Here is a 24,287-nt window from a genome sequence, read left to right on the forward strand (position 1 = left end):
TAGTAAAATCAACTGGATAACCAACCATGTTAACCATTAGCTCAACACACAGATCATACATTAAAGCTCAGTGAATAAAAACAAACAACACATGTACAAACATTAGAAACATAACATAAGATAGGCGGTGCTATGCTTACTTAGCTGTGAAAAGATAATGTACTTAAAAATGTGCTATGCCCAGGAGATGTTCAATCCGTGAATGCAAATGCTACTTAGCTGATAGCTTCTTAGCTGTCTGTGTTAATGGGGTTGCTGCCCGTCAAATTGTAGTTGTTACAGGTCAGTAAGCTGTGGCTAGGCTGAGGATAGTTGTCACTTTGTTTTTTACCTTGCAGTATGCCACTGGTTCTGATCTAACTTGTTGCTGCAATTGTGAAGTTAAAGATCACCTATGCAAGCGGTGAGCTCTGTGAAGAGAACGCTGTCTACCAGCAGAAACTCAGCTAAACGTGATCAAATCTCTCGTAGACATCCTGTTGAATACACAGACACAAAGCTGCGGGAGGGGATTCAGCTAGCAGACTGCCACGGCCCAACCTATCGTCCCTACATTGAACATTGAACTCCTGGACGTTGCCATGAGTTCAATGTAAAGCCATCCCACATTTCAGTAATGACCGTTGTAACCCCGGTTTTAGAGATGTGGGTAAGGAGGAAAAGAGAGAGGGTTGTATTTTCTGACACTTTGTGAGTCTCCTTACACACGGGGGACACATATTTATGTATAAAATACATCAAAAAGTGCAATTTGCATGATAGGTGACCTTTAAGTCGACTGTTGAGAGACAATACATCAATAAATGCTTGCTTTTGTTAGCAGTGCTGGCGAACAGGAAGACTTTTAGGCATCTGCTCACGTGCGTACTGTTAAGGAAGACGGTCCGGTGATAAGACAGCCAAGCAATGCGATAGGCTGCGGTGGCATGCTTTTAGCAGGCCGCTCCCGCACTTAAATCCTTTCAACAAAAACATTTCTTAACATAATGAGTAGATGAGACATGCAGAAGATAAAGGAAGTGAACCTAAAAGTCTCTTACACCTCTCTCCTAGATTTCCAGGTGACGGTGTTGGTGATCTACTTCATCATCCTTCTGGCTGTCTATTTGGCACCACTCACATTCAGCTGCCCCTGCATTATGGACCGGCACACACTCCGACCCCGGCCAGACATCATTGGTCGACGGGGAGCTCCTATGGTGAGTTCATTGTTCTGTGTGAACGTGTCACCGTCAGATGTTGTTTACTTGATCTTCTGATGGATCAGTTGCTTTATATGTATTCTACTGAATATTGTTCTATTTTCTTTCATTTTGAAACAATATCATTTGGTAATTTCCATAGAGTCTTGCAAGAATGAGTCCTAAACCTGGAAAAGGAGTTAGTATTTTGGCACTTTTAGGCTGCCTCGCCTCAAAGTCACTGGTTTTTGGAAAGTGTGTTTTTGGTTAGATTTCCAAAATAAGGTATGTGTTGAACACAAGCTTACAAGATTAATACATTCTGTTTTACGACATAACATTTAAACTAAACGCCCCGCTTGTGAATGTTTGAAGATTTTACACGTCTATGTTAGACAGGTAAACACCATCAAGCAGAAAATTAGCCACTTTTAGCTTAGCGGTGGTAGCGTGAAGTCATGCGCCCGCCATGTAGTTGGTTTAAAGCATTACGTTAACTTTCACTTCTGCTCATTGCATTTGGGCTACACTTCAACAATTCTAAAAGTGGGGTTTATATTTTGAGAATGTGCAATTACCATAAACATGTGTTTGTCACGGATCTTGTGGCCCTTGCAATGCTCATTTCTGGGTTGGCCTACAAAAATACATCATCAATGCACCATTCTGTTGGATACTTTGATCAGTCACTGTTACTCTGCAAAGGCAACATATTAGTTATTTTTTCATTATCATAGGATTAGTCAAGTTAAATAAGGAACAAACTAACAAAAATGTTGGCTCGTCAAAAAAACAATAGGGAAGTACCGGTAAATATAGTTTTAGTTTTAGCAAGGCTAGCCATGGCCATCTTACCAGCTAGCTTTCATTACTCTAGTTGGCTTCTTGGCTGTTTCTCTCTCTGTATTCTCTTCTTGATGTTTATAGAGAATTTCAATCAACATATAGTACTTGATTTGTGGTGTGTAAATATGCATGATGCAACTAGTTACTGTACCTTTTAGGCTTTACTTTAATGATATGCCGCAAAGTTTTGTTTCTTAAAAAAATCATGCTTGGGTTTTTAAATGTGCCTTTATATCCCGTCCTCTTGATGTGTTTTCAACCCCCAGTGACTAACAATAGTCCCCCCCCTTTGCTCTAGCTGGCCCCAGAAAACACCATCGTGTCCTTTAACCGAGCTCTGCAGAATGGAGCCAGCTCCCTGGAGGCAGACGTCACTATCAGGTTATTAATCACACTTTAACATTTTAATCATGGATTATTTAATTTCATGAATTTAGAGTGCTCTGAAGTTCCACAGTTGAGAAATAGAAGCATTTAGATTTAATGAGAGAGATGCTATATATAGTCACATTTTGCCTTTCGTCTTGAATGTTTCAATGAGCTGCTGTTTTTATTGTTAGGAAAAGGTTTCATTTTACTAAGATAAATACTTAAACATCATTTGTTTTCTAAAATACATCATTTCTGACCATTTTGTCCATTCCAGTGTAGACGGTGTTCCTTTCCTGATGCGGGACCGCACGTTGAGACGAACCACAGACGTTGGGAAGGTCTTCCCAGCCCGGCAGTTTGAGGATGCTTCTCTCTTCAACTGGACAGAGATTCACTCTCTAAACGCAGGCCAGTGGTTTCTGAAGGTACTGGAATCCACTTCGCCTCAACTCATATTATTTTGTTTGATTTGTTTGGGCAAATTCCCATCAATGACCCAACATTACTCCCATATTCTGTTGCTACAAATAACTCCCTTTTTGTATTGTGAAATTATAGTTGGTGGTCAAAGGAATTGACCATGTAGTAAAACTTACAACATGTTTGAGGTGTTATATAAATAAATACTTTTTTGTCACTTTCTTTGATTTGAGGTTATCCAACAAATGGCATTAGAACTTTCTGGTTTAGAAGACAGACAGGAAGATACAAAGACAACAAGTCTAAATCTAGTCTAAAATCTTAAAATAAACCAAGCATGTTTCAAATATTGTATATGCTAATTGTCTACCGAAGAAAATAGTGTACGTTCTATCTCTGTGTCTGACTCTCTTCTGACCTCTGCTCCCAGAGCGACCCCTACTGGACCGTAGAGACCCTGACTGCCAGGGACCGCCTCAGGATAGGCAACCAGACGGTCTGCAGTCTGGTGGACATGCTGCGTCTGGCAGCCAGGGCCAACGGCTCCGCTCTGCTCGACATCCGCCGGCCTCCACCGGAGCATCCGCGCCACCGCAGCTGGTTCATGGACACGCTGTGGGCCGTGCAGAAAGCTGGGATTTCCCCCAAGAGGGTGAGGACTGTAGGTCCCTCCATAATATCCTTTCATTACTAAAATGTGCTGCTTGTCGGAACCCCAGTAAACCATGCTGAAGTAAACAGCTGTCACACTGAAAAACTGAAATGTTGACTTTAATTAAATGTTTCATGTCAACAGATTTCACATTACTGTATTAGGCTAGTTGAAAGCAATAATATTAAGTTGAACCTAAATGTTTTATTTAAACTTAATATTATTGCTTTCAACTAATTAAGGTCAACGTTTCAGTTTTTTCAGTGCACTGAGATTGGCTGCTGGTATTGTCCATGTAGTTTGGTAATTGTCAGAATACTGTGGGACATATAAAGGATTGCTTTTTTCCACAAAGCAAATCATATTTACTCTTCCTTTAGTTGAAATCAGTTGAAATGCAGAGTCCTTTCAGGACTGAAAGAAATACATATATTTTCCAATGAAGTGGGGTTAGGGCTAGGGTTAGGTTGGATACCCAAAATAAATATATTTTCCAACTTAGTGACCATCAAAAAGAAATGGGTGGTAAGATGTAATAAAGTTATTCCTGTATATCAAATTATATACAAGCAGCGCCTTTTTCTATAAAAGTGTAACATTTCTAGATATGTAGCAGGGCAATCTTCCTGACCAGGGTCTGTCCATGTCATATGTGTGTGTGCCAGGTGACGTGGACCCCCGACACGGACAGGGGGAGGGTGCGAGGGCTGCCGCAGAGCGCCAATGAGAAGCTGTCACTGGAAGAGATACGGCAGAGGGGGATAACAAGCCTCACCCTGCACTACAGCAAGGCCAGCCACACAGACATACAGTGAGCATCCACTGCTAGAGACAACCATTGTATCGATTATATTTTATTTTTGTCTTCCATGTTCCCTTGCAACTGCATACTAAAAATGGGAACTAAAGAGAAGTCTCCCACTAAGCATTGGAAATGTAATATTAAAGAGAATGCTTTTAGACATGAATCTGTTTTCTCGTGTTGAAGAGTACTGCAGAAGTGAAGCCTTTAGTGTCTCCAGAGGAACGTGATAAATGTCCTCAAGTGATTCACTTGAGTCAGCATTAAATGTTTGTAACTTCCCACTTAAACAAGACTCTGGGGTTGTTTCTGATGCAGAAAACAACCCCACAACTTATCACCAGATTTTCATTTATATGATGTTGGTGATTGTTGTATGGAAATATGCAACATCATCTAAGTTTATTGAACACCATTAACTTTTTTAGTGCCTTTTATATATATATATATATATATATATATATATCATACTAAATGTCAACAGTGTAATCCACTTTCATGATTTCAGGAACAAAAAACATTATAGCATATTTAGGTGAAATACTGTAGGTTGTACTGTATGTGTCACAGTGTCACATAGATGTCTGATAAACCAAAGCAGAATCAGGTTCAAGTACATTTACACATGTCAAATCATTTGTGAAAAACAAAATGTGTGAAAGAGAAGCAAATATGAAACTATTACAGGTCATTTAGCAAATTATAAAATTACAAAAATAAATGTTTACAAGAAATATAAATATACAACAAATATAATAAAAAGTAAGTACAACAATAATAGTAGTTACTCTGAAAATTTAAATATAAGTAGTATATCTAAGTTTAAAGGGGTACATTTTTTAATTCATAGCATTGTACAACATATGCAGAGGAGTTTAGGGTTCACAGTGATTTGAAAGAGGAAGGGCTCACATGGTGTCTGTTGGAGGATATAAGAATCTGTCAATGGGCCATTGTTGAGTGACAACATCTAAAGTGACAATATTCTTTAGCCTGAAGTTAAACGAGAGTGAAAACGAGAGGATTCTTTTCCTCATTTTTAACATTTATTTTCCTTTCCGCAGGGAGTATCTGGCCCACAATGTGAGTGTGACTATGTCCGCAGTCAACGCGCCCTGGCTCTACTCCGTCCTGTGGTGCAGCGGGGTGTCTTCTGTGTCCTCTGATGCCCCACAAGTCCTCCGAAAGGTGCCTTACCCCATCTGGCTCATGGTAAACAGCTCTGCTCTCTGTCTCTCATCTGACACCACACACACACACACACACACACACACACACACACACACACACACACACACACACACACACACACACACACACACACACACACACACACACACACACACACACACACACACACACACACACACACACACACACACACACACACACACACACACACACACACACACACACACACACACACACACACACACACACACACACACACACACACACACACACACACACACACACACACACACACACACACACACACACACACACACACACACACCCCACGACCCGAGGCGAGGACGCAGAGATATGAGGGCTCAGCGTGGCGTTGGAGAACAACAGGACCCTGGGAAAGAGTCTGAGACAATCAGAGACAGAGTACAGCTGCACAGTCGCTCTGTGCTGAATATACTTTGTGTTGTGTAAGCTTCAGGAGAAATGCATGATGATGCTGACCTCCAGTGGCGCTGACTGAAAACTGCTCTTCTTTTTTCTTCTCTTGCAGAGTCGGAGCGCTTACCGCTTCATCTGGCTCACGTCAGATCTGGTGTCCATCGCCTTAGTCATAGGGATTTTCTGTTTTCAGAAGTAAGTAGTTGTTCTGTGATCATGTTGAGTGTAACAGATGTACACTGACAACACACACACACATGTTATCAGGAGCAGCACAGATACATGAAGAGGGACTGTACTGTGTGAACACCATCCTCTGATCTGATTGGACCTGAGCTCAGCCTCTACACTGACTCTTCATTTGATTTCCCCTTTTTTTCCTAGTCTCAATGTTTCCATATGTGTCCATATGTGTCCTCCATGCTATAACCTCTCTTTGTCCTCTCTTTCTCTTGTCCTTTAACATTTGTCCTGTGCTCTGCCTGATCTGCATGCAACCTTGCTCCTGCCCCCCGGCGTCTGTCAGCTATCATATGATCAGGTACCCTCTGCCTTTCTCTCTGCCTCCTCGGTCCCTCTGTGTGTTTCCTGCCAGACACCTCAAGGCAGACTTGTTCCTTTCTGTCTCTCTACTTGTCTACCTCTTGTTTATCAAAGGACATTCAATTTATTTTTTAGATAATGTTATATGTATCCCAGAAGTAATACATGTTATAGTTTTAATGGCACACTCGTTGTGTGTGTGTGTGGTGTGTGTGTGTGTGTGTGGTGTGTGTGTGTGTGGGTGTGTGTGTGTGTGTGTGTGTGTGTGGTGTGTGTGTGTGTGTGTTGTGTGTGTGTGTGGTGTGTGGGGGTGTGTGTGTGTGTGTGTGTGTGTGTGTGTGTGTTGTGTGTGTGTGTGTGTGTGTGTGTGTGTGTGTGTGTGTGTGTGTGTGTGTGTGTGTGTGTGTGTGTGTGTGTGTGTGTGTGGGTGGTGTGTGTGTGTGTGTGTGTGTGTGTGTGTGTGTGTGTGTGTGATGTGTGTGTGTGTGTGTGTGTGGTGTGTGTGTGTGTGTGTGTGTGTGTGTGTGTGTGTGGTGTGTGTTGTGCCAGGTGGAAGATGAGCGGGATGCAGCACTATAACCCGGAACAGATCGTGCTCAGCGCTGTGGCCAATCGGACTGATCGGGACCTCAAAGTCATGAAGGAGAAGCTCATATTCTCAGGTGCAGATTTGATTACATTCACACCCTGAAACAGTCTGATGAGTGATTGAATGAGGCTTTAAATGTCCTCAGAGAATCACCGGGCACTCTGAGTCACTAGACTTGCAATTCAGCATTAATATACATTAATACTTATACATCACTATATACATTGTAGTATAGATGTTATTTATTTTAGTACAATATTCACATTATTATTTACATTTTATTCTAACTTAGTTTATCTTTTATTCAACATTTACCTTTTTTTCCTTATGATTTCTTATTTTATTTTATCAGCACATTCTTACTTAAAGGGGACCTATCATGCAAAATGCACTTTTGTACGTCTTTTATAAATGAATATGTGTCCCCGGTGTTCCAGGGAACTCACCAAGTGTCCGAAAACACAACCCTCTCTATTTTCCTCCATACCCAAATCTCTAAAAAAGGGGCTGCAACGGATCTGATAAAAACTGATCCAGATTTGAACACTGTCCTGACGTCAGGACGTGAGCGCTACGGCTATTGGGCCAACTCCACCAATCAGGAGGAGACAGCCACGGAGACGCTATATGCCAGGCCAGTAGATGGTGCTGTTGCTCACAGAATCTGCCCTTGCTAAAACAGATCTAAAAAATGTCAAATTGAGCAAAATGAGGCATGGCTAAAATGCATGATCTGTTTGGTATTTTGAAAAAAAAAAAGTATAAATATGCCTTATATAGGTATGGTCCTACACTATATTATTCAAATATAGCATGATAGGTCCACTTTAAACTTGTCATGTTTGTATAATCGTTAATATAGTCGTTTTTTATTTATGAATCTTTTATTTTATTCTAAAAGTTCTAAAAGTTATTGATTTGGATTCTGATTAAAAGGCCATGCCCAAAAGCTAAATTATCATATTTCCAAAAGATCTTTAATAAGTTTATAAAAAAATCAAGATGCGTCAATATCATTTTTTGTGACAAAGAAGTATATGTTTAATAAACTAAGAGTTGTATACATCTTTGGAAAGAACAGACAGAGATACATGTTCTTCACATATAAACTTTGGACTTTGGAGAACAGCTGTTTCAACATAACATTACATTTCACTAAGGGCAATCAAACAGCAAGTATCCTGCAACAACAAGAGCTTTTAATAAGCCAAACCAAGGTGCAATAGAAACAGGTTTGCAGTCTCTCCTGATGTCATGGGGAGCCTGTTCCACTGTTTGAAGCCACACTGAAAAAACGGAAATGTGGACTTTAATTAAATGTATTATGTCAACAGATTTCACATAACTGTTTTAAAGGTCCCATGTCATGGCCATTTCTACTGATCATAATTCCATTGTTGAGGTCTACTAGAATAGATTTATATTGTGCAATTTTCCAAACTCACATTGGTTTCTCATACAGCATCTCTGTATAGTATGTGTATTCACTCTCTGTCCTAAACGGCTTGTTGGAGCTCCTGCCCCCCCCTCCCTGTGAGCCCAGTGTGCTCTGATTGGTCGGGACGTTGCGAGGCTCGCTGCTGTTCGCCGCTGCTGCGAGCTGCTGCGAGCTGCTGCGAGGAGCGGACAGGTTTCCGGTTCGGTGATACAGCGAGAACAAGCGAAACTCATCCTGAGCACACACAAACACTCACAGCCGAAGTAAAAACAATAAGTGCGGCTTGATATTGAGTAAGAAAAAGATTTATAACGCTGTGAGAATGGGTCTGCGGAGAGCATTTCTCCGCCATCCCAACTCGTCTATTACCAGCGTTCAGGGAGCTCTATGCAAGTCAATGGGACTCCCTGTTAGTTAGCCAAGGGATCCTGGTGTGTGAGGTGCTCCGCCAAATGGACCAATCCGGTCATTTGTTGTTGATTTGGGTGTTCACACGTCACAGAACCCAGGAAGAAAACAATGGAAAATGAGAAATCTCCAACGAGGCGTTCTGGGGCAGCATAGACAGGTCTTTTCTGTGTTAGAGTTTTACTCCCTACAGGGTGTACTTTGAGGGTTTGTGACTCTGCAGACCATTTACATGCAGAAAAAGCTTCATAACACACAAGGGGACGGGTAATAACCGGAGAAGCATGACATGGGACCTTTAAGTTAGCTGAAAGCAAGAATATTAAGATTAAATAAGAAATATTAAGTTTGACTCAATATTATTGCTTTCAACTAACCTAATACAGTTATGTGAAATCTTTTGACATAATAAATGTAATTAAGGTCCACATTTCCGTATTCAGTGCAGGAGAGAAAACAGTTGTGTTGCGTTTAATGTCTTTATTAAAGTAAAAGTGGCATCATTCATCTTTTTCAGAACTCAACAACGGGCTGAGCAGCACAGAGGACATCTCTCTGTTTCCTGAGAACGGTTATGCCATATACTCTCATGGAGGCCTCGGGGACTGAACCACACTGCAGCTACAGCCCTGGATTACAGAACTGATATCAGTGAACTAACCCCAGAACACATCATGGAAATCAAATTGTTTCTAAAATATGGACAATTAACGTATACACACTTGAGTGCAAGTTATGTGTAATATATGTGTGAATATAATTTGATTGTGAATTTTTACCTTAATATACAGACAAGTTGTTGCAACATTTCTCAAAAGAAATCTCCTTTTTCCTTTGAAGTTGCTGTAAGAATTTTTGTTTCTTGCTGTTTTTGTTATAAATGGGAGCACAAAAGTTTTAAAAAGGCTTTACTGGGAACACATTCTGTTCATCGGTTAAGAGTGGTCAGCTGACCAATAATGTTCCTGCTGATGCGGTTAACCATTCGAAATAACATCATGTCACATTGTAATGTAGAATCATGACATCCACTCATTCAACAACAGTACCAACCAATATTGGTGTGTTGATTGAAAGTAATACAGACATACAGTACATTCAGTCTGTTTGCTTGAATGAGCTTCTCAAAAGTAACATTTGAGCTCATAAGGCTGTAATGTTGTATTGATCCACATTATGTTCCTCTCTTTTGTTTTGTATTTGAGGAACTTGACCCTGTAGTGCTCTGTATTATACACTGATGTAAATATGAATGTGAATATTGTGGAACATTTTCTAATCTTTTCTTCTGCCTCTTCTCTGTCATGCCATGATTGTTTACTGTGTAGTCTATTAGCTATTACAACTTTCACATGGCTGCCTTTTCGTTGAATTAATGGACTGGTAGAAGAGTGTAGAATATTTTTCGTGTTTTGGTTTAATAGTAATAATGGTACAAATTTCAAGTTACAACTACAGCTTTAGTGGCAGACATGTTGACGGTACAATAAAAGTTGTCTTTTTTTCTTAAAAAAATGTGATGTGGTTTGTGACATTTATAAAAATGGGAGGATTATTTAATTACATATATTGTAATATACTTACAATGTCATTCTCCTACAATAGGTCAGAAAACTGAGCTCCATACACCTTCATACCCTAACTTTTGGTTTCCATGCATTCTCCCAGTATGCTAAGCAGGCTAATACATGAAATATAAATGTACATTTCTATTGGGATTAGCAGTGGTAAAGGTTAGGCAATTTATTTTACATAATGAGAAATGACACAATTGCGTGAATAAAAAACTGTGTTTTATTCTCAAGTGATCTTAAAAGCAGCATTATAAGTGAGACAGACAGAACAGGGACATTATAGATTATTTTTATGAAGCCGTCTGCTCAGCTGGTAGAGGGTCCTCGGAGTCAGAGACAAACTCCAGGTCTGGCTCCTCGGTGATGTTGTTGGTGCTGTCAGAGGGCATGTGGCAGCCCGAATCTCTTGGGCAGTTGTTCAAATCTTCCTTCGTGTTCTCGCCGGAGGTTCCAGCCTCATGATTGGACTCATCCGCCAAATGATCAGCTGTGAAGCAGAGAAGACAGGTTTGTTGGATGAACTGTCCCATAGTTTAATAGATGAGCAGTTATAGAGTGATGCTGTGCTGACATATTTTTGTCTGACCCGGAAGCTAGCATGGCAATGGCTACCTTGACAAAAACCAATGGAATTTGGCATTGGATTTTGGAATATTGCAAAAAACAAGGTCTGTGGCATACACATGTTTATGAAACTTAGACCTTTTGTCTAATTACCACTTTTATAATAGTTAAAGAGTAAATGCAATTGCTGGAAGTAAATAGCAAACATTATGCCAAAGGATCTATATCATGTTCGCATGACTTCTGGTCTAAAAGGTAGCTAATGTTTGGCATAATGTCATGTTCCTTTCTAGTCATTTGTTAGTGACCATCTTTTTAAGACACGCAGAAGCCTTTGAAATTCACTAGTGGGGTATTTACTGACATATTTCACGTGGTAGAAGAAAATGTGAACATCTCGTAAGCTTGTGTTAACCACAGACCTTACTACATGGATCTAGCCAAAAACATGCTCAAAAATCAATCGACTTGATTAGGGAACCCAGAAATGCTAAAATGCTAACTCATTGCCAGGTCTGGGACTCATTCCTGCACAACTATAGTACTCCATTGCATTGAGGCTCAACAGCTCATCTGTCAGCAGCTAATATCCTTGTGTGTCCTGCTCTATTCTCAGTAACACTCTTTAGGGTTATCCTGTTATCTTTAACCTCTTTACCTGTGGCCTGCATAACTCCCAGTGTTCTCTCGAGGAGCAGTGTCACCTGTCCCTTTTACTTTGTGAATCTTAAACCTCTGTGAGATTTTTCTGGAATTATCACGTCACAAAATGTGTGTTATGACACCATTTTTGGATGACCTTTTCTGTGTGTCACATTACTCACAGCATGGCTGCTGCAGGGAGCGGACAGCAGCCAGCAGACGATGCCTGAGCTCTGGATCCGTCACATTCAGCTCCGTCAGGTGATGCTCCCTCAACCTCAACAAGTCATCCACTGTTTTGTAACCGTGCTGCTGAAAAGACGAGGAATACACCTGGGGAAGCAAAGGAGAAGACACCACTCAGAAGCTGAAGTATCTGCCTATTAAATGGAAGTTGATAAAAGACAAATACCTCCATGTTGAGGCACTTTAACACTTCCTGGACAGTTGAGTTCTGTCTCAATTCGTGGGTTTGGGTTTCCTTGTATGCATCAGGACTGTCCTCTGTTAGCACTTCCACATAAATGAACTTGAAATTTCCGATTCTGCCATTCAGCATGCCTGTCCATATTCCCATGGGGGGCTTGGCGATTATGTCAATCACATCTCCCTCCTAAAGATGAAATTGTAATTTAGTTTCATGACATTTATTTGATTTGGAGCATGTACAAAATACATACATCACATAGACAGAGAAGAGATGCTTTGTACCAGATTAGCTACTGTCCAAATGTGTTCAATGAGCAGCTAAGTTGCTGAGCAGATAGCAGCAACTTGGAAAAAGTTAAGTAAAACTGATATGATGAAGAAGATGTCCATTAATTATTAAGATTCAGACTCACAGAGGCACAGTGGTGCTATGAGCTAAGTTCATCTTACATGTAGTTCAGTGTATTAGCATCTTACAATTTACTTGTAAGCACTTAACCCAAAGTGAAAGAAAACATATTTTTGGTCTGAACGCAACATCCCAGGAACTATCGGAACTATTTCTTGGAAAAGTACGGGAAAAGTACTCCGGTGTGAAAGCGCCTATTGCTATCTCAGCGTTATTCAGCATTTGCTTGTACTAAAAGACACTTAAGGAAGTTGGCTGGTATCGCTATTCAAAATTAGAATCCAAATTTAGATCACAGTTAAAGGTCCCATGTCATGCTTTTCTGGTTATTACCCGTCCCCTTGTGTGTTATGTAGCTTTTTCTGCATGTAAACGGTCTGCAAAGTCACAAACCCTCAAAGTACACCCTGTAGCGAGTAAAACTCTTAACACAGAAAAGTAGTGACGTAACGGCTCCGCGTGGAGCTCCTCACACACACTCACTCAGCCTTATCTTTTCTCAGCCGCAGCTCCGCGGATTTCTCAGCCTGAACTCAGCCTGAGACAGCGAGACACTGTGAAACTCAGCCTGAACTCAGCCTGAGCACACACACAAACTCACAGCCAGGCTACGAGTGTGTGTATGTGCTCAGGCTGAGTTCAGGTGAGTCTCGCGTGTCTCTCTGTCTCGCAGACCCCACGCAGCAACCAGGAAACGACCCCAGTAATCCAGCTCACACTGTCCACAGCAGCGAGCCCCGCAACGTCCCGCCAACACGGCACCCAGACCTCACGCAGCATTCTCATCTGTTTGTCATTACTGGTGTCATTTTCTGGTTGCTAACGCCATTGTAACACATAATGACTGATGTTCCGCTGTAACGGTGGTGGACACAGGAGCTCCAACAAGCCATTTAGGACAGAGAGTGAATACACATACTATACAGAGGCTGTATGAGAAACCAATGTGATTTTGGAACATTGAACAATTCTATTCTAATCTATTCTAGTAGACCTCAACAATGGAATTATGATCAGTAGAAAAGGTCATGTCATGGGACCTTTAAGGTGAATTACAGCTGCACCATGCAAACCAAGATAGAGCATGATTTAGTTGCCCAAGGTGCTCGCTACATTAGACGATCTAAAAATCAGTGGTTCTATTATACAGTGTTTGTTTTAGCCTAACTGTAATTCTAACAACAGCAGCTATAGCCCGGATACAAAATTGTATATACACTGTAAAATATTACCATGATTTCACAATATTTAGCTGTAATATTTTACAATAAATTATTGTTTTACCACTTTACAGTCTTTACCTGTAATGTTCACAATATAATACTGTAATTTTGAATTTCACAGTTAAATCAATGCAGGCACAGTTAATTACTGTGAATGTACAGGATAAATTATTACAGATTATATGATTGTATTATTTCATAGTAAAATACTGTATTCAGACCATCCTCCGTGATAAGGTGATAACCATAGAGTGTATATATAAAGGTGATAACACAACAAATTACGTGAACCGCGCTGCATTGTGGGATCGCAAAAGATTTCGAACGGCAAGTAACTGCTACGAGTCACTCTGCGCGAAGCAAAGACGAGAAGAAGCACCTGTCACTACTCTGATAGGTAATTCAACGCATTTTGTTCCCCTTTACTTAAATGAAAATGTGTGCTTTTATTTAGACTTGCTCCAGTTTTGTTTAATGTGATTGCAGACAGTCTGAAATACCTGGTGTTCAGAGTTCCTGTTAGCCGGTAACGGTCATAGTCCGGTAAAATATGCTGAAGACCGGCAAATCTAAATCTCTCCGGTTAAAATAATTTCCCCTTCCCCGCAATATCGCATCAGTTGCGCCACTTATGTGACAGACAAGAACAGTAAATTCTAATGTCTAACATTTAATGTGGAGAAAGAGATTTATCCTCCTGAAGGGGACATTTTGACCCCTCATGTAAACAAATGCATAATGCTGCGCTATACTTTGCCGCGACACCCGGTTGCCAAGCAACGCTTATTTAGTGGGAATGCTGATACAGCATTCCAACTATCTGTTCTTCGACGCACGAAATTCTTTATTATTCCGTTGGGTTATTTTGCGCCTCTTCTGCTCCCACATTCCACATCACAGAAACTCCGTTCAAACATCAAAACGTTCAGCTCGGTCGGGAATCGATGGCTATTACTTTTCTCATTCATAACTTTCATAATTCCAGAGATACATCCCATAATTCATCACATTTTTAACATGGAAGTCAATGGAGAAACTCTTCAGACTTGAAAAATCTTCATGCGACTTCAACTGCTAACTGTTCCTTCATACTTTCACTCAGAAACCTCATTCCGACTTTAAAATGTTACACATCTTTCTGACATTATCCGTGTAACACAACTTTTAAATCTGATTCTTACTTTTAGAGATATTAAACATTGTTCAGACCTTGGTAAAGAGGCCTTCTTCAGATTTTAGAGTGCGTGATGTCACAGCTAGAGTGGAGGACATATTTAATTTTGCCTTCATATTTTCTTTTAAACCTGCCATAATTCCCAAACCCTACATTCCTGAGACATACTTTTTCATGAGAAACGTAGGAAAACATCTCGTAGCTTGACAAATAAAAAAAAATTAAGCAAAATAATTAAACAAAATGCCTCTTGAGGGCATGAAGTGACAAAAACTTTCAACATGTCTCCATTAAACCCAATTGTAAGTTCAGCCTCATCTTTCCCCACCACAGCAGCCACACACCTTTAGTTAATCTGCCAAAAAGGCCACATTATTAGCCCGAAAGTACACTTCAGATGCTCCTTGACATGCTTCACGCTTTAAAATTTCACCGATATCTGTTACGGTTCTTCAACAAAACGTTCACATGTAAGAGGTTTATCTCTCATTCAGAACAATGAAAATGCTCTCCTCTCACTGATGACTGCACATCACCATGGAAACCTTTGATCTCTGGACACGTCGTTAGCTCAAATATAAACACCTGTGTCATGGAACACGATGATGTCATAACTCCAACTGACATGCTCAGAGCAGCAGACTTCAGATAATGGTTAACACAGCTCTACATCAAATCTGATGTTACGTAATGTGGTGTTACTATGGCACGCATCCCTCGCCATAAAACAGCAGCAGACTTCAGATAATGGTTAATGGTCCTGCCCTCAACAGCTCTACGTCAATTATGGGGTGTCTTCATATGCCGTTTCCATGGCGTATCCCTCGCCATAAAACACGATGTCGCTGTAACTCCAATGGACACGGTCCGATCGTCCCCCAAACTTCGCTTGTATATCACCGGTCCATGCCTCAACAGCATTACGCCAAATCTGAGATCTCACCATATGCCGTTTCCATGGAAACGCATCCCTCACCATAAAACACGATGTTGTCGCAACACCAGACTTCAGATAATGGTTAACGGTCCAGCCCTCAACAGCTCTACGTCAATTATGGGGTGTTATCATATGCCTTTTCCATGGAAACGCATCCCTCGCCATAAAAGACGATGTCGCTATAACTCCTATGAAAATTTTCAAAAAGTGCTCAAACTTCACATGTGTGCTAACAGTCCAGCTGTGAAGACATCTACGGGACAATTTTGAGATTTCTTCAATTGCCGTTGCCATGGCAACACAATGCTCACCATGAAACACGGTTTTCTCATAACTTCAGTGAAAATGCTCCAAACGGCCCAAAACTTCACAGGTTTGGTAACGGCCCCTATACACGGCGGCGTGCGTTGACGCTTGGCAGTGGGCGTGTCTTGAGCTTGGGGAGTTTACGCGAGCAACGCGACCAACAACCAATCACATGAATCTCTCCTGTCAATTGCATGAAAGGTTTTACATGTCACACTTTATATGATGAACATTTATGACATTAATGTCTATGGTGCTATTTTACACAACATTCCATGCTGGCTAAATACTGTCTATGCCTGCTAGCTGTCCATTCAAACGAAGTACACTGGATATAAACTCCCCAAACAGGCGAAAACCTACCAGTTTCACCCACTGTCTCTGCCACCTCCCTCCATGCCTGGCTCCTCCGGTTTGTATCCCGGTAGGTGAACAGAAACTGATCATAAAGCACCGGGTGATTCCCTACAGCTACGATTATTTTCTTTTCTTTTTTTAATTTGGCATATGAGGAAATGAACGGCGGTCTGGCTCTCCCAGCATACACGCGGTTTGATTGGCTAGCGCTTGTACTGGCAGATTTGCATAAGCGGGATTTGATTGGCTGACGCCTCCGTCGAAGCTTCAAAAGTAGAACATTGCTCTACTTTTGCAGCGAGCACTGTCGCTTTGCTCCCACAATGCAGTTCGGCGAAGCGTGACGTCACCCCATTCAAAGTGAATGGGCAGAAGCGTTGAAGCGGCAACGCACGCCGCCGTGTGTAGGCGGCTTAACGATGCAGCCATCAACGCATCTAAGCATATTATGGGATAGTGGTGGTCTAATGGATAGTGAGGTGGGCTGAAGATTGGAAGGTTGTGAGTTCAAATCCCGCCTAGAACACCACCACTAGTGTGCCCTTGAGTAAGGCACTTAGCCCTTAGTTACTCCAGGGAGAATGTCCCTGTAATTGTAAGTCGCTTTGGATAAATGTAATGTAATGTCATCAAATGCCATTGGCATGGCAACAGAATATTCTGCTGCTTTTCCAAGCCTTTTTACTTTCTTTTCTTCTCTCATCACACATTCAAGCCCCCAGTGTTCATGTATCATTTCAATCTAAATTATTCACTTTCTTCTTACACATTACATTTCAGCATAGCAGTTTAGCGTCAGCTTTTCAGCATAAAGCATTACCACTAGCAATTTCTTCAGGAATTGCATTCTCTAGTTGTTTGGTGTTGTTTGGTAGTCATATCATTAGCTAGAACTAGCTAGATCTGATCGATATGGACATAAACGTGAGTGAAGTCTAATCGGACGGGAGAGAGAGATCAGAGATCAGATCAGCTGCTGCTGACGGAGACACGCAGCTCTGCATGATCACCTGCAGCTCTACATGATGCAGCTCTACATTATGCAGGTCTATGATCACCTGTAGCTCTACATCAGGGGTTCCCAAAGTCATTTTTTTATTATTATTATTATTAATAATAACGTGTGCATAGACATTTTTCAGGGGCGGACTGGCCATCTGTATAATTTCCCCACAGCAAGGCTCCCCCCGTTGATAATCCACTAGCGCAGTGTTTCTCAAACTGTTTCATACCACGGACCACTTAACCAATAAAAAAACACTCACGGACCACCTAACTCCACAAATATCCAAAAACAAAAGGCCTGCTTACCACTCCAACAGTACATAACAGCCTAATAATGACAGCTTAACCTTCTCTATATCGCCTCGTTCACACAATAAATCAACAATACAAATGCAACTACAGATTATATAAGCATTTTATAAGTTTTACACCTCTTATGAAATGTAGACTACATTTATTACGGAGTTTATGTCCGAGCCAACGATCAACACTGATCGTTGGCTACTGAGAGAAATGCAAAATACACCGTATGTAGTACGACACAAACCTCCGCTGTGGATTTTCATTACAGTAAAACTATGGTCGCAGGCCCAAGTTTAACTCTCTGAGGTCTAAGCCATTTTTTCACATGTTAGGCTCGCCTGGGCTTTTTTTGTAAAAATGCTATTAAAACATGAACCTTGGTGACCATCGGGCTGGCCTGCATGGTCTGCCTACAAAACAAAAATAAAAAAACGTTTATGCAGCCCCATCAACAGTCTCTGATCATCAACAGACTTCATGCAATGCTTCATTGGATGCATATTAGATAATAATCTCTATCTCACTCCTAAAACATCTAAATCTACTTTCAGCATGGATAAATGTTCATAAAATACATCCATTGTTTGTTCAATATGCTTCTTGAAATCCTAAAAAACACATAGTTTTTCTAGAACAGATTACAAATCGCCAGAAAATGGTACAAACAAGTGGCAACATGTTTGACGAAGGTGTTGCGCTGGGCTATATCATGCAATCGAAAGTGAAATTTAAACTCGCTCCATTATGGAGATATTCCCGCGAGAGTGCGGAAAACTTAAATTAATTAATTTGAAAGGGGTCGCCAGTCTCTGGCACTGTTATTTTGGGGGTCGCGGGCTGAAAAGTTTGGGAACCCCTGCTCTACGTGATGCAGCTCTACGTGATGCAGCTCTGTCCGCTGTGACGGACTGGTGAGCGGAGCAAAACACACACTTTAAGTTAGAACTAACACACTTAGCTATTTTATCTACCTCTGGAACTAGTAAGAGTGCCACAGTGACGCGTCCTAAAACCCGGAAGTAAGCTTCTTCCGGTTCCCTCGACAAAAAAGCAATGCAATTTCTCCATAGGATTTTGGAAAATAGCTCTAAATAAGGTCTGTGGTTGACACACATTTAAGAGACGGATCACGTTTTGTTCAGTCGGATAATCTCCACATGTCTACCCTACTTTTATAATTTTCGAATGATAAATCTATCGATTAGATTTAGTTAATCTACTATAGGCTAATTAGTTTGTTTAATATAGAGTCGTTATCAATTTGTTTTAAAGCTCAATAAATAACTAAGAAGACCTTTGACAGGCACTTTTCTCATTTTGTCCGGAAGATTTAAACTTTAACGGACATGTTGACAGGCAAAAAAAATTATAACGGAAACTCTGCTGGTGTTGTCTGTTGCACTGACTGCGACATTATTGTCCCTGATATTTTTTCTTCTAACATTTGAAATGTGTATATGTTAATGTGTTGCGACCAATTTGAGACGCATGCAAAACCAAAGGCTGCCCCCGTCCAAAGAAGAGAGGTAAACGTTGTTAGAACAAAGGTGCAGGTTTTACTTAAATTGAAAGGGGCACGGCTGCATGTGCCTTAAAATAAACGATGCAACATATAAATCTATGTAAATTGAAAGTTGTTGTCTTGGCTTATTGTTTTCAGGTGCTTCCTGGGCATTAACCCTGAGACGGGCTCGAAAGCCAAGAAGAAGCGTGGCGTTATAAACCCCCATGTCAGCACATTCTTTAGAAAACTCCTTGACTTCGAGTGGATGTCTTTGTAGACATGTCCAGGACTAATGTAAGACACTCACAGTCTGTAGAAAGCTTCATGTGAAATGTACTTTGCACTTGAATGGAGGAATACAAAGTTAAAATGGGTATTTTCTTTGTTTTTCTTTGTTGATTGAGCAGATTCAATTGTGTATGGTAAAATCCCAGTTAACTAGTCAAATTTACAATATATTATAGTATTATTTACATTTTTATATTTACAGTAAATTACTGGCTACTGTGTGTTGCATTACTTCTACAGTAAAAGTGTGGAAATACAGGTAATTACTGTAATTTATGTACAGCAAGGTACCATAATACCACAGCTCTGTACTGCTATATCACAGTACTTCCATGGGCATGGCAACTGTAAAGTCACAGTATGTAGTTGTACTTTTATTCTAATTTACTGTAAAATATCTACAGTAATTTACTGTAAATGTACAGCCAAAAATGTTACAGTGTAGTGATACAGTTCTATAGTTGGTTAACTTAATTAATATTCATTCATTCATTTGTTTTTTAGACTTCTTTACCTTGAGTTTGAGAGATTCCGTGTCATATGGGCTTGGAACAAAGTCTGTATGGACTTTAGCTCGGCCACAGAACTGTCTTGTGCACAACAGATCGTCCTCCAGCCTCAGACTGTCTCTGTTACTGGAGCAGTCTGACCCACTGGTGACTCCACCTGGAAACCAAGAGGGAAAACAAAAGTCACTGCATTCGCTTTAACAGTTTTATACTCCAGTTCTTAAAGATTTGATTGATAAAACAGGCAAGTCGAGGATTGTGTTTTTATATTTGTTAGGTAGGTGTAGCTCAAATTAGTGTGTCCAAAAGAAGTAACAGGATACCCGGTAGTGCAAGCAAGGGTTGCATAATTCATCAGGTTGTAGTGTGAAGTGCATTACGCTCTGTGCCTGAGGCTCTTACTTGAGGAGCTTTGTCCACTGTGGAGGCTGTACAGGCTCTCCAGAGAGTTTCTGGAACGCCTGTGTGCTTTACGAGAGGATTGCCCAACTCCAACTTTCCTCTTCTCCACTTCATCTCTCTGTTTGTTTCCAGTCTGTGCAGTAAAAACACCAAAGCACATTGTTATTCTGCTTGATATCATTTTGGATCCTTGCCATTTGTTTTACTTCACCATAATCAAAGAAGAAACTGCAACCAACCAGAGTTAAGACCCTAATGTGCGGTTTGATTCCTCATGGGACGGAACAGTTCTATATTCAGTTTACACTGGGACAAGCAGCTCCTCTGACAAGCAACAATAGTTAATCCTGCAAGAGTTTCCTTTCTTTTTATAGCTGAGGAGGTGTGTAGCGAGCATAATCCCCAACGACCTGGACTCAGCTTTTAACTTCCTCTTCCTGTACAGGGACTTCCACAACATGCAACATATTTATGGAAATTCCATCTCTAGCCAGCATGTCCACCATAAAAAAGTATTTCAAACCTACAAACATCACAACCTGTACTTGTGGTCAGTTAACTTGCCATGTCATGTATGCATGCATGTGCTGTATGGACTTTGTGTTGAGGGACAAGAATTCCTATAACATCCTTACATCATCATGTATAAGCTATGATCGCTTAAGCATGTGTTTCAGCATACATAAATTGCATGGATGACAGGATCAAATTGACATATCTTAAAAGCAAAATATCTCACATTTGCATTAAAAGTGTTGAATATGCATTAGGTTATCCAAATAAAATATACCTTGGTGTTATATAACTTTGTTTGTACTGTCTCAGTGCGTGTCTCTGTCCCTCTTCTGCAGCATCGTTCCCTTTTCTTTAGGCCCATAATTGCCATTGTTATCCATCCAGAAGATGCCCCTCGAACTCACACTCCTTTCCCCATCACCTGCAGCGCCACCAATCTCAACTGTTTCCCCACCCTCATATGCTCTTCCTGGCTGCCCATGCACACCCCACCTCCTCAATCTCATCCCCGACCCCACATATAACGGCCCAATTTCCTTCATTCCCTGATCCAGACAATCAAAGTTACCATATGCTACCTGTCTGTCTGCCTGTCTGTACTTTCCCCTGCTCTTTTCGTGCTATTCTACTATTCTACCAATTCATGTTTGGACTAGCTACCCATCACCATGAGCTTTTGTATCTTTTTTAAATGAATCACTGAACTGTCCCTGGGCTCTTCTTTTGTTGCCCTGTAGGCTGTGTGCTTGTGTTTTTAACATATTTAAAGCTTGTCAGTCTTTGCTCCCACTCAAAGTGCTTTGACTTTTACACAAGTCATCATTCACACACATTATACAGGTGCAGAGGGTACTATATTAGAAGGAAACATCCACACCGATTTAAGGAGTCATTTGGGTTTCAGGGATCCTTCGACATGTTGTCTGAAGGGGATCGAACCACCAACCCTGCGATTGGTGGACGATCACTCCAGCAGCTGTTTATCAACCACATAAGATGGCACAACATTGAATGTGTCACTAGCTGCTGGACTTTTCTTTGCTAATTTTAGCACCCTGTCTGTAAAATGGCTAACGATAGCTTGAGTGATCATTTGCTGTCTGGCAGAGCAGGTGTTGTGCTGACAGCTGTGTCTGCCTGCAGATGTTTTTCTATTGGGTGTGAACTGCAGTGAATGCAGGGTGCCTCTAAAGTGGTTATATTAACATAAGCTTTGTAGATGGCATGACATACAGAGACGGCTGCCAGCTTCTTCTCAGGTGAGGTCTTCACGTGCTTCCAGTCTGATGAGGTCTCCCCCTGCTTTTAAAACAAAACACTGTAAATAGAGATCCTTCACATCTTACTTATAACCAAACTGGCAGATTTTGCGTAAGATGGTTCTCTTACCAAAGCACTTTCATTATCCTGGGGTTTCATTACAGGAGAGGGCTGTCTGAAGGCGTTAAATCTCCCGAACCTGCTCAACTGTTTGGGTGAAAGAGATTAAAATGAGTGTTCTCTGGGGACAGATGGGCACATTATCTGAGTGTGTGTTCATGTGTGTATTATCCCTGTAACCCCACAACAAAAAACTGTTTGTTTTTATCCCCTGTTTCTGATTTGTTTTCTGAATTAGGTTAAACCCTGGCAGCCATACAGTTCCTAGATATGTATTTTTTATTTCCGAGGTCTTGTATTTGACTGATCACATTGAGTGGATCGTGTACTGTTTAATCTGTAATGTTAAAAAATATTTCAGTATCATGTGGGCAGAAGTTCACTGTTGTTTTTGTTATTGTGTATCAACCTTAGTTTTTATAACAGTTTAGCGGTCATTCAGCGCTGTCCTCAGAACAGCTGTTACACTGACTCTTGGCACATTCCCAACACTGACCGTTAGTGAAGTGACGCCTCACTGTCACGCACTAATAGGTTGGATAAGCATAAATAAATTACCTTTGCCCTTTGATACAATTTAGAAACATGTTATGAAGTGTATTTTCTCCTATTGACAATTGTGAAAAACTCATATTTATACAAATTGTGGGTATCTCTGTGAAACATTCAATATTGTGCTTCAGCAATTCACTTTTGTATTTTTGATATTTTCACTACAAGTACTAGAGAAATAGAAACAAAATGGTGCACTCTTGCAAGCCGAGATACTCATGTGATGACAGGGTCATCATACATCTCCACCCTGGTTAAGAAAGCTTGGAATCAGCTCTTTTTCATAATGAAACTAAAGCAGAGGGCTTTATCATTTTAAAAGGGTCCATAACTTGTGGTTTAAGATTAATCCAGCTCTTTTTTTACACGTCTTTCAAATATTGGGTGCCAAAAAACACTTTGAAACAGTGGTGTTTGCTTCCTTTTAGCTTCAGTAGCAAACCTCTTCACTCTACGCTCCTTGAAAGGCATTTTAGAATTTTGGACAAATAACTAGATTGAGCACTCGCTATCCTTGTCACAAGCCAGAATAGCGAGTAGACAAGAAGGCAGAAAATGGTTAACGTCAGGTCAGAAACCAAAGCGGACGCTCTTTCGTTCCTGGTTTCTAACATTTCAGCCCTTATTCCTAGTGTTTCTTTTTTCTCAATGTTTAGGTCCAGTCTGCTGTTCTCTATAACTTGCCATAAACTTGTGTTAACCACAGACCTTATTTCAGGCATATACCCAAAACACACAAATAAAGCACGACTTTAAGACAAGGGAACAGGAAGTGCTAAATTGCTAACTAATGTTTGGGTTTTTTGACTCCCACATCTCTCTCACTAACGTTCCTTCAATATACTAAGTCACTTGCTCTGGTCGTTACTCATTGCACTACGTCACTTATATATCTATATGTACTTTAGTGTATCCTTAACCTACATTTTTGAGAGACATATATGAGAGTCAATGTTTTCATCTTACTCTCTGCCACTAGACATAAAGTTACATTAAGCCCATCTTATTCTCTGACGATGATAACACCATGGTTTCTCTTACTGTGTCCTGTGAGAGCTGCAGGTCTGTGATGGAGAGGGTCATTTCTGGAGGACACAGATCAGACTGTTTGCTGTCCAGTTCCTGTATCAAACTTTCAAAACGATCCCATTCTGTGGAGCCGTGTGGCGTCAGGGTGCCCCCGCAGACCGGCTGCTCATGTCCTGGTTGGTGGCATGTGTGGTGGAGGGGGGTCCAGGGCTGAGAACACTCAAAGGGGTTCCACAGATCATTCCCAGTTTGTGGGCTCCAACCTCCTTCCTCCTCTGAATCTACATGGTAGTCTTTGGCCTGG

The 24,287-nt window shown here is 40.9% G+C and overlaps 1 protein-coding gene across 4 annotated transcripts in view; it reads left to right on the forward strand.

The window, feature by feature from the left end:
* The window catches only part of gdpd5a (glycerophosphodiester phosphodiesterase domain containing 5a), a 37,838-nt gene extending 27,443 nt beyond the window's left edge, over positions 1-10,395 (forward strand). Inside the window, exons 8-17 of one of the 4 annotated variants that reach the window (XM_034114352.1) lie at positions 1,054-1,199; positions 2,326-2,408; positions 2,674-2,824; positions 3,250-3,480; positions 4,137-4,282; positions 5,338-5,485; positions 6,015-6,097; positions 6,429-6,443; positions 6,995-7,107; positions 9,398-10,395. In XM_034114352.1, coding sequence (XP_033970243.1) covers positions 1,054-1,199; positions 2,326-2,408; positions 2,674-2,824; positions 3,250-3,480; positions 4,137-4,282; positions 5,338-5,485; positions 6,015-6,097; positions 6,429-6,443; positions 6,995-7,107; positions 9,398-9,489 — 1,208 coding nt within the window. In that variant the 3' untranslated portion in view covers positions 9,490-10,395. The remainder of the gene's footprint in view (positions 1-1,053; positions 1,200-2,325; positions 2,409-2,673; positions 2,825-3,249; positions 3,481-4,136; positions 4,283-5,337; positions 5,486-6,014; positions 6,098-6,428; positions 6,444-6,994; positions 7,108-9,397) is intronic. The other 3 variants (XM_034114357.1, XM_034114367.1, XM_034114374.1) reach the window with 3 other exon arrangements.
* The last annotated feature ends 13,892 nt before the right edge of the window (positions 10,396-24,287 follow it).

The sequence above is a fragment of the Trematomus bernacchii genome, unplaced genomic scaffold, assembly GCF_902827165.1.
Source record: "Trematomus bernacchii unplaced genomic scaffold, fTreBer1.1, whole genome shotgun sequence".
In the NCBI taxonomy this organism is placed as follows: Eukaryota; Metazoa; Chordata; class Actinopteri; order Perciformes; family Nototheniidae; genus Trematomus; species Trematomus bernacchii.